An 11,705-nucleotide genomic window follows, 5' to 3' on the forward strand; every position below is an offset into this window, starting at 1 on the left:
GTTAGGGTTTTATGTTTTTTAAATGGATATATTCGTTTTTTTAAAAATATATGAAGATAATAAATTTGTAATCTTAATATTTTAGTAGATTTTTCTCTCTCTTCAACAGCTTATGCTAGACTTATATCTGAAACAAGGTGGAAAACACTTTTTTTTTTTGAATCACTAACAAACAACTCAAAAATAAAATAAGTACTTATTTTTTCATTAAAAAAAGAAAAGAAAAAGAAACGTACTTCTTTTGTCCTGAAAGCACAAGCAAACAAACCTATTATCCTTTTATTTGTCTGCACTGTTATTCATTTGAGAGTTTGGAATTAGGTATCCCTATAGAGGCAATTATCAAGTTGCATAGTCTAAGTTTATTCTGCTCCTAGTTGTAGCAACAACTAAATAATTTCCCACTCGATGGGATCAACTTTGTGGATCAAATTATGTAATTAGGTTCTAGCATAAACATATCTATAGATGCCATGAACATTCTTTTTATTCCATTCCCAATGCTATCTGTAACAAACCAGGAGAGACCAAATCGAAATTTAACTCCTTTTAAATTTACTTATAGAAGGAGGAAAAAACACGTAACTGATTGAAATTTCAAATTATTGTTACTCCACATGTTTAGGGAAGTAGTTAGGATATGGATATTATAAATAAGAAAGCTGAAAAGCTTTTAGGCAGGGAATAAGTGGAGTGACTATTTAGTGGAGAGTTTGGCCTCTCGAATGCCAAGTGAATCTTCTTTCATTACTCATTCTCCTTCCTTCTTTTCTAAATAATAATTTCCTTGAGAGTATCACCTTGATACCTCAACCTTTCTCTATCCTATCTTCTACCTCTCACCTCCTATTACTCTAATTGCTAATTATCTGCTATTGTACCCCTTGATATTCTGTAGTTAGTAAGGAAACCCTTAACAATTGGTATCAGTCACCGATCTGGGATTAGTACCCGTAGATGGTCTCTACTCGCACCACCGCTGCCATGGAAGAACGTGTGGATGGTTTGGAAAAACAGGTCGCTGAACAAACCCAATTATTGGAAACAATGATGAAACGAATGGAAGAACTGGTGCTACGTTCACAGCAACCAACACCCGAAGCCGAAGGTGGACACTCACGCAACGACGATCCTGGAGGCGGACGTCGACGACATCCCATTTCGAACAGGGGCGACGGCAATCGCTCTGTGGACATCCCTTCCTTTGATGGGTCGGACCTGAGCGGATGGCTAGTGCAAATGGATCGCTATTTTCGCATCTCAGAAACTCCGGTGGGGGACAAGCTTGAATACGCGGTGCTAGCACTTCATGGAGAAGCTTTCACGTGGTTCGAATGGTGGGAATCCCAATCCACTTTCCACACGTGGATCCGCTTCAAACAAGACTTGCTTAAGCGCTTTGAACCTGGCGCGACGGCCAACCCACTAGCTCCATTACTATGGGTGAAGCAAACAGGTTCAGTGATGGCATACCGCGGAGATTTCGAACTAGCGGCGCGCTCTCACCAACAATTAGGAGGTGACACCTTATTATGCATGTTTCATGAAGGCCTCAAATCGACCATCAAATCGGAGTTGAAAGTGGAGGATTTTGAGAACCTCCAGGAGTTGATGGATCGAGCAAAGGTTATTGAAGCCAGGAATTTAGCATGGGAAGCAGAAGGAATGCACCCAGGGGGTAGAAAGCAAGATACAGCATCACGTTCAGGGTGGGGGGTTTCTAAAACCTCTAATTGGGCCAGGCCCAATACTCACTCTCCTCTGGTAGACCAGAGTAAGCCTCCCATTGTTACTACTTCCGAATCAGACTCAAAGAATGACACTGGCCCTCTATTGCTTCAGATTCTAGTGGATCCAAGCCTACTTCCCGTTGGATTTCCCATGAAGAATGGAGTGAGCGACAACGGCGAGGACTATGTTTTCGATGTGGTGACAAGTGGAATCCTAGTCACACATGCAAATTCCGCCACCAACAGCTGATCTTTTTGGGTAAGGATGACGACGAACCACAAGACCTTGAGGCCGCTCCTCCCATGGCAGAACCTGATATAGCTCTTCACACACTGTCTCTGCACCTCTCGTCCCTTAGCTACTTGGGTCTCACATCCCATCAAACTCTGAAAGTTCATGGGGTCATCAATGGTAGGGAGGTGGTTATTTTGGTCGACCCAGGTGCTGAGGCTAATTTCATTTCCTCTACTCTAGTCTCCACTTTGGGTTTACCACTGATGCGCCTACCTCCATTCCACATCGAGGTGGGTAATGGCGCGATTGAGCAGGGGTTAGGTGGATGCGAGAACGTCAAAATTTTGGTGCAAGAAATTTCCATCATTGCAAACTTTTTGGTTATGGACTTAGGACGATCCGAAGTAGTTTTGGGTGTTGGTTGGGTCGCCAGTCTTGGGAAATTTGAAGGCGACTACAACACTTTATCGCTTAGCTGGGTACAAGATGGTTCGAAGGTTACATTACAAGGGTGATCCAACCTTGGGAAGGACTCATGCCAGTAGTAAGGTGACTCTACAAGCCCTGCGAAATGCTGAAGAGGGATTTTTGGTTACTCCGTTATTCTGCCCTGATGCCGATGAAGATTCTGTCACCATCTCTTCCGAGACCACTGAACTCTTGAGCCAATTCGATGATCTGTTCCAGTTCCCATCTGGTCTTCCTCCTCAGAGATCACATGACAATGCCATAGTATTAAAAGAGAATTCAGATATTCCCAACATACGCCCTTATCGGTATCCTCACTATCAGAAGGAGGAAATGGAGAAGATAATTGAGGAAATGCTTCAAATAGGAATTATCAGACCTAGTACTAGCCTATTCTCTAGTCCAGTAATTCTTGTGAAGTAAAAGGATGGCGGATGGCAATTTTGTGTTGATTATCGGGCGCTCAACAAAATCACCGTTCCGGACAAATTTCCTATAATCGAAGAGTTGTTGGATGAATTGGAGGGGGCTGCGATTTTCTCCAAACTCGATTTGAAATCGGGATACCATCAAATCCGGATGAAAGAGGAAGATATCCACAAGACCTCTTTCCGCACGCACAAGGGTCATTACGAATTCCTAGTAATGCCATTTGGGCTTTCCAACGCACCATCTACTTTTCAGGCACTAATGAACAATATCCTCAAACCCTTTCTGCGCCAGTTTACATTGGTTTTTTTTTATGACATCCTAATTTACAGCAAGGATGTGGACAGCCATCGCGGACATCTGCTGCAAGTGTTGGAACTGTTACGACAAAATCAATTGTTGGTCAACAAAAAGAAATGTTGCTTTGAAAGATCTTGCATTGAGTACTTGGGCCATATCATATCATCAAAGGGTGTGGCAGCCGATCCCAAAAAACTCCAGGTTATGTTAGATTGGCCGCGACCTAAGGACCTTAAAGGTTTACGTGGTTTTCTTGGCCTCACAGGATATTATCGAAGATTCGTCAAAGGATATGGTGGCATTGCATGGCCACTGACCCAGCTACTAAAGAAAGACTGTTTCCACTGGACTAATGAGGCGGAAGGTGCATTTCAACAGCTTAAACAAGCAATGGTTTCAGTATCTGTGTTGGCAGTCCCATGCTTCTCCAAACCTTTCCAGATTGAGACAGATGCATCGGGAAAGGGAGTTGGTGCAGTTCTGATGCAAGAAGGGCGCCCCATTGCCTTCATGAGCCAAAAACTTTCTACAATAGCTCAAAACAAATCTGTGTATGAAAGAGAATTAATGGCTATTGTGTTGGCCATCCAAAAATGGAGGCACTATCTTCTCGAACAGCATTTCACGGTATTCACAGACCAAAAATCTTTAAAATACCTCCTTGACCAGAAAGTTGCATATGAAGGGCAGCAAAAATGGTTATCCAAGCTATTGGGGTATAATTTTGACATTCGATACAAGGCAGAGAATGAAAACCGAGTTGCGGATGCTCTTTCATGGAAGTTCCACTTCTCATCTCTTTCTTTTTCCATAGCTGCTGAATGGGGGGAACTAGAGACCGAGGTTTTGGAAGATGATAAGTTAAAGACCATTATGCAGAAGCTGTTACAAGGAGATGAGACAGTGTCTGGATTTGAATTAATCAATGGCAAGTTAAGGTATAAAGGGCGGTTGGTGATTGCCAAGACCTCCAAGTGGATCCCTAAGCTTTTGATGGAGTTTCACAGCTCCAAATTGGCGGGCCATTCTGGGTTTTTTAGAACCTACAAGAGAATTTCCTCCATTCTCTATTGGGAAGGTATGAAGTCGGATGTGATGGAATTCGTAAAAATTTGTGAAGTATGTCAGAAAAATAAACATTCCACCCTTCAACCGGCAAGCCTACTTCAACCTCTTCCCAAACCCACAAACGTATGGGCTGACATTTCTATGGACTTCATCGGAGGGTTACCACGGTCCAAAGGTGTTGACTAAATCAAATCAAAATCAGATTCCTAATTCCTTTTATGAATCTTATGTAAATAGAATTAATTATAAATCTTTTCCTTTTTGGGTTTAGCTTAATTTTAGGGATTTTATGATTAGAAATCTTTCCTTTATTTTAGGCTAGTATTTTTTCCTTCTTTCCTATTTTCTAGTTATTTCTATTTCTGTAATTCCTCTATAAAGAGGCTGATTCCCTGTACATTTTATAATACAATACATTCAAACACTTCAATTTGGTATCAGAGCAATCTTGACCACTTTAATAATTACAAGTGGAATTCAGCTGCTGATGCCAAACACCACCAACAAACAGTGGAAGAAGGGAGGATATTCCAGTTTCTTGCAGGCCTCAACATGGAGCTAGATGAAGTTCGTGGCAGAATTATTGGAAGAGCAATCCTACCCTCAATTGGAGAAGTATTTGGGATTGTCGATTCAGGTGTATCTGACCATATGACCAGCCTCTCCCCTTTATTTAAAACTTATTCTCCTTGCTTTGAAAATGAAAAAATTAGAGTTGCTGATGGTAGTTTTTCATCTATTGCTGGAAAAGGTACAATTAAACTGTCCGAAAACATTGACCTAAGAAATGTCCTACATGTACCAAAGCTTTCTTGTAATCTTCTTTCTATTAGTAAAATCTGCAAGGATTCCAATTGTGCTGTGACATTCTTTGACACTCATGGTATTTTTCAGGACCGGACTTCGGGGAAGATGATTGGCAGTGCTAAGATGATGGATGGGCTTTATCACTTTGAGGATATTTCGGAGGATAAAATAGCTCAAGGATTTAGTGGTATAAGTTTTATGCCTATAAAGGACCAAATAATTCTCTGGCACAATAGACTAGGACACCCTAGTTTTCCATATCTCAAACACTTGTTTCCAAGTTTGTTTAAAAATATTGATTCTTCCTTACTTAAATGTGAAAGTTGTATTTGTTCAAAGAGTCATAGAGTTCCTTATTACTCTCAACCTTATCATGCATCTAAACCTTTCCACTTGATTCATAGTGATGTATGGGGTCCTTAAAGGATTACCCAAGAAGACTTTTGATAGCATAATAAGCAAGCTGTCAATGAATGATATCTTCAAGCCAGCTTGAGGGGGAGTGTTGACTAAATCAAATCAAAATCAGATTCCTAATTCCTTTTATGAATCTTATGTAAATAGAATTAATTATGAATCTTTTCCTTTTTGGGTTTAGCTTAATTTTAGGGATTTTATGATTAGAAATCTTTCCTTTATTTTAGGCTAGTATTTTTTCCTTCTTTCCTATTTTCTAGTTATTTCTATTTCTGTAATTCCTCTATAAAGAGGCTGATTCCCTGTACATTTTATAATACAATACATTCAAACACTTCAATTAAAGGGATGGACACAATTTTGGTAGTGGTTGATCGACTCTCCAAATATGCTCATTTCTACCTGCTTGCACATCCCTTCTCAGCGAAAGATATTGCTCTCTTGTTCATTAAGGAGGTTGTTCGCCTCCATGGGTTTCCATCCTCCATTGTCTCTGACCGCGACAAAATATTCTTGAGTGCCTTTTGGTCTGAAGTTTTCAAACAGGTTGGAACCTCCTTGAAGATGTCTTCTGCATATCATCCACAGACCGATGGCCAAACGGAGGCTGTTAACAAGTGCTTAGAGATCTATCTTCGCTGCCTCACAGGCTCTAAGCCAAAACAGTGGTCCACTTGGCTGCCTTGGGCCGAGTTCTGGTATAATACTACTTATCACGGGTCCATTCGCATGACCCCTTTTCGAGCTTTATACGGGAGGGAGCCGCCTCCATTGTTAAGAGGGGGGCTGGAATCTACAGTAGAGGAAGTTAGACTACTAATGGAAGACCGCAATCAGATGCTCGATGAGTTACAATTTCAGTTGAATAGAGCCCAGAATCACATGAAGCAAGCTGCTGATAAAAAGAGGAGAGATGTCACTTTTGAAGTAGGAGACTTCGTGTTTTTGAAGATCCACCCATACAGGATGCGGTCTCTTGCCACCAGACCGAATCAGAAGCTCGGCACCAGATTTTATGGTCCATATGAAGTATTAGAGAAAATTGGTGCGGCGGCTTATAAACTTCGGTTACCACCCTCTGCAAAGATACATCCTATTTTTCATGTTTCACTACTTAAGAAGAGTTTGGGATCTTCCGTGGAACCCCAAAGCCTGCCGGAGGCTCTCACTGAGGAAGGAGAACTACTAGTGGAACCTGAACAAGTTCTGGACAGCCGTATGAGCAACCAAGGACACCTGGAAGTGCTAATCAAGTGGCAGCATCTCCCCGAATTTGAAAGTACATGGGAGCGGGCCAACAAACTGCAGTTGGCCTTTCCATCTTTCCACCTTGAGGACAAGGTGGATCTTCATGGGGAGGGTATTGTAACAAACCAGGAGAGACCAAATCGGAATTTAACTCCTTTTAAATTTACTTATAGAAGGAGGGGAAAACACGTAACTGATTGAAATTTCAAATTATTGTTACTCCACATGTTTAGGGAAGTAGTTAGGATATGGATATTATAAATAAGAAAGCTGAAAAGCTTTTAGGCAGGGAATAAGTGGAGTGACTATTTAGTGGAGAGTTTGGCCTCTCGATGCCAAGTGAATCTTCTTTCATTACTCATTCTTCTTCCTTCTTTTCTAAATAATATTTTCCTTGAGAGTATCACCTTGATACCTCAACCTTTCTCTATCCTATCTTCTACCTCTCACCTCCTATTACTCTAATTGCTAATTATCTGCTACTGTACCCCTTGATATTCTGGAGTTAGTAAGGAAACCCTTAACACTATCTTGTGGAGTTTATCTACTCTTCTATCGCAACGTGAGCTATAGAGTTTAGAAGTTTTTACTACATTGATTTAAAGTGTATTGAAAGTCTATCCAATGATGTGGGATTAATGTGAAATTTTATTGTAAAAACTTATTAGGTATGAACTTTCAATATAACAGTTTTGTAAAAACTTCTTCAAAACTTAATGACGGCTGTAAAAATTTAAGTGCTATAATCTTTCAATATGTATATGATTTTCTTACAAGTAAAATTTACTGGACTAGTGGCCTTTAATTTTCGGCCCTATACTACTTTTTGGTCCATTGCAATGGTTATTTAGGGAGTAAATATGCATATTGCAGGAAATCTTGGATTAAGCTAAACAAAAGAATAAAAGAAATGAATAAGTAAAAGCTATATGTACCAAAACTGAATTTGATACAGATAGAAAACATATTTAAGCCTTTGAAAATTGCAAACTCCATGCCTGAGGTTGTCATTGATGTTGCACATTTGCCACCTGGATGCAAAGATTTCTGAATCTTACATTTGCTGCAATATATATTATTCTCTTTTATTATTCATGTTTCTTTATGATTCCATGTTGTTAGATTTTGTTCAAGTGACTAGAATTCGTTAAAGTTGAAAATTTCCTGACCATAGGTACAATTTTCCTTTTATCAGTTGATGCTGTCATAAATGACTTTTATGTGCACAACTGACCTTTTTAGCTGCCGCTTTGCTAGCAAGTATCATAATGCATAGAGAAATACTACTACGTGTTTAGAGCACATTTAATGCATGCTATAAGAGTAACTATAACCTGTTCAATTTTAATCTTTTTAATATATTTTAATTATTATAAATGAAATTTGAGTGGTTGGTTGCCTTTAGAGCGCACTGGGATCACGCAAGAATTTCTCTAATTTCTAACTTTCTTTTCACGGATATAAGAAATGTTGTAAATTACTTGTTAACAAACCAAGAGACATTAATAAAGTTGTGATTATTGTTAAATATCGGTCTCTGTCATTCACACCTTGAGCGCAACATAATGATTTCGTCTTGTCCTTGGGCAACCAAATATTGCAGTTAATTGAGAAAGGACCCATTAGAGACTACTTGGGACGGCCATTAATGACTGCAATTAATGATTCCAATCCATGGTGGTCAGTGTTCAAGCAAGCTATAACATCAGCTGGAGGAAAGCTTTCAAAGCCTGAAATTCTCGCTTCGACTACTGATGCCCGATTCCTTAGACAAAAAGGAATTCCAGTTCTTGGTTTCTCTCCAATGAGAAACACTCCCATCTTGCTCCATGACCACAACGAGGTTTGAAAATTCTTTTCCTATTTATTCATGATGACTAAATGATATTTTGTTTATTCTTTAGGTAACTCTGGCGACCTTAACTTTTGCAGCATCTACGAGAAACAGTGTACTTGAAAGGTATAGAGGTATACGAGTCTCTGATAAGTTCCTTGAGTTTGTTTCCAGAACCATCACAACCTTAGGATCTAGCAGTTGTTTCTCAAATAAGTAGGGGGTTGGGTTGCTTTGCTAATGTATAAAAATATTCAAGGATATGATATACTATGTTCTTTGGAATAAATATCTGAGGCTACTGTTGGTAGTTGAAATAGGTAACAAATACAGACTACAATATCTGTCTCCCTATGAAAATATAGGAAATTTGATACACTATTTTATAAACTTGTCTCCAGCTTCAAAACATTCTTTTTTGTATGACTCCTATTTCAGCTACCTAATGTAGCCTGTGTTGTCTGCCCCATAAGGCAATTAAAAGCTAATAATAGAGAAGAAAAAGAAGTAAATCTTAATTTGTGATTGAGTTTTGAGTTATATTATTTGTGCATATCATGTTGAGACATTGTGTTGATTTAAACATCATTTACCTGTGACAAAGTTAACAATAGTATTTGAAACCCTCCATCACTAAAGTTATCTTCGACACCTTTTCTTTGGTTGCTTCAACTCCATGCTCCTAGTGAGAGTAGATAATTATATTACCCACTGCAGTAACTGGGTACTTTCATGAATCTGTAATTCATTCTTGATGTTTTCTCCCCTCATTGACATAAACTCAACGGTCAAACTGTATTTCATGAGCTCCATGGTTGCTATTTTTGTCTTTTGGGGTGTCATAGTCTTTAGGGCTTTGTCTAATTGTCTCTCAAAACAGTGTTAACATGGTCAATGATCGCTTGCTTCTCAAATTAACGATTTTTCAGCATTATTCCTTGGCTAGTGATATTGCTACATTAGTTCGTACAGGATTCTTGTTCGGATAGTAAAGTGTGATGTACTGATGTGTTAGTTAAAGCTGTTAGGCAAAACAGAATTGTCCAAGAGTGCTTAGTTAGTTATATCTGTTACTCCATACTATATATAGCTAGCACTCTAACAGACTCAATGGATAATCACAATATTCAGCAACAACATAATTCCTCTTTCTCGTCTCTTCTTTCTTCTCTCTTTCTCTATGAATGTTCACATGGTATCACGAGCCATACAGATTCATGGCCGATGATTCAAGTTCAATTGATAACACCAACAACTACGAAGACTCCATTGAAGATACTGCAAATAATGGTGAATGCAACCGCCACCTCCGCCAACAAACCATTCAACGTACCTTTGGCCGAGAAGCTCGCTGAAAATAACTCTCTCACCTGGAGACACTTTGCAACTCTCGATTTGCGGTCATGAATTACAAGAGCATCTTGAGAAGGACAAAACTCCATCACGTTTCGATTCTGCATCTGAAGAACGTCCAGAAACAGAATCAAAGTATAAAGAATGGCAAATTGGCGATTACAATGTTACGTCCTAGCTTTTTCCATCAATGGACGCATCCTTCAAACATTGTTGTTCGATGTCATTGCGCTCGTGAGATCTGGAGTCGTGTATACACCCTATTTTGCTTACAAGACAAATGTCATACTTGTTTCAAATCTTATTACTTTTAATATAATGTTTCTGTATTTCTTATTCTTAAGGAAATTTTTTTATAGTAGTAACCTTTATTTTTGTTCGTGAGTCTTTTAGAATCTCATACTTTAAGATCACAAGATTTATACGATTTGAGCAATCTAACTTTTAAAGGTTCAATTTTGTTATTTGAGATTTATTCAATTTTTAATACAAATTTTAGATACATACATTGACAAACTTAATTTTAAAATAAAATATGTTCACTTAAGTTACATATTGTATAAAGAAAATTTATATGATGGTGGCTTCATCATAAATATCTAGCACAACGTTAGTATTTAGTTTTTGGACAGAAATATTAATTTGTAATCGATATTTTTAACACAGTAATTAAACATTGATAATAAATACGGTCAAACAATAAATTTATTTTTAGACATATTTATTATTCACATAAAACTAGATAAGTATTACATGTTTATTATCATAAATGCATATATAATTTAGCCAAATACAAAACTTTCTTTGGGCCAATCCATACCCGTAAAAATTACTTACACATAAATTTATTTAGTGCGACTTACCAAATGTTTTCAACATAATTTAGTGATTTCAGTCAAACAATAAGCCTATTTTGGATCGACTCATTATTCACATATAAACTTGAAAATTATATCTATTTTTTATCGCATATATTTTCTATCAATTGGCCAAACACAAACTTTCATACACGCAATTCAAATTTTGTGGGATCTTCTAATTCTTTTACAGGAATTCCTCACTTATTTATAGCAAGTAATGCAAGAATATTTATTGTTTATCAAATTGGATTCATTATAAGAAAAAAAACTAAATAAAAATATAAGGAGAAACAAAAAGACAAAGCCATGAGTGTCGAAAACCAAAATATATCATCACAATAGACTCCTTTGTGATTTCAATGTGCAAATTATTAACAAACACAAAGGCCCTCCGTTCCAGAGATCAATAATAATGTCCTCTTCCGTTTTTTTTTATTGAATATTACGATCTAAATTATCCACTGCATCAATCAATAGATTAATTGTCTATTCATGAGAATATGACAGAAAACGTTGGTTCCAAACTCCCAACATTATATTATAATAAACCGAAATTCTAAAAACCGGACCGGACTGGTCGGTTCGACTAGGTTAACAAACATAGTTGTCAGAACCGAACCGGTGATCGAACCGGTCAGGCTACTGGGTCACTGGGTTATTGGTTCAACCGGTGGGTCACTGGTTGAACCGGTTAACCCGGTCCCGCATAAATAAAACGTATAAAATAGCTAAAAACTTAAAAATTAACAGTTAAAAAACATATCTCCAATAATATTTTAATAAACATTAAGTCTCAAATCCTAAAAATAAGTAGTAATACCAAAATAAACATAAAATTTGTTAGTACTATTAGTCTATTACATAAACAACTCAATTTAACACAATGAAAATAAGCTGAATTAACCGCATTGAACAAATGGCCCCATGCATGATCAGTATTTGATGAAGCCATCCTA

General features: G+C 37.9%; 1 protein-coding gene across 1 annotated transcript in view; it reads left to right on the top strand.

Annotated features, from left to right (window-relative positions):
- LOC107622734 (aminoacylase-1) overlaps nt 1-9,215 on the top strand; it is an 11,918-nt gene extending 2,703 nt beyond the window's left edge. The window contains exons 3-4 of the mRNA XM_016324743.2: nt 8,306-8,545; nt 8,635-9,215. Coding sequence (XP_016180229.1) covers nt 8,306-8,545; nt 8,635-8,727 — 333 coding nt within the window. The 3' untranslated portion in view covers nt 8,728-9,215. The remainder of the gene's footprint in view (nt 1-8,305; nt 8,546-8,634) is intronic.

Source organism: Arachis ipaensis, chromosome B10 (genome assembly GCF_000816755.2).
Source record: "Arachis ipaensis cultivar K30076 chromosome B10, Araip1.1, whole genome shotgun sequence".
NCBI classification, from domain to species: domain Eukaryota; kingdom Viridiplantae; phylum Streptophyta; class Magnoliopsida; order Fabales; family Fabaceae; genus Arachis; species Arachis ipaensis.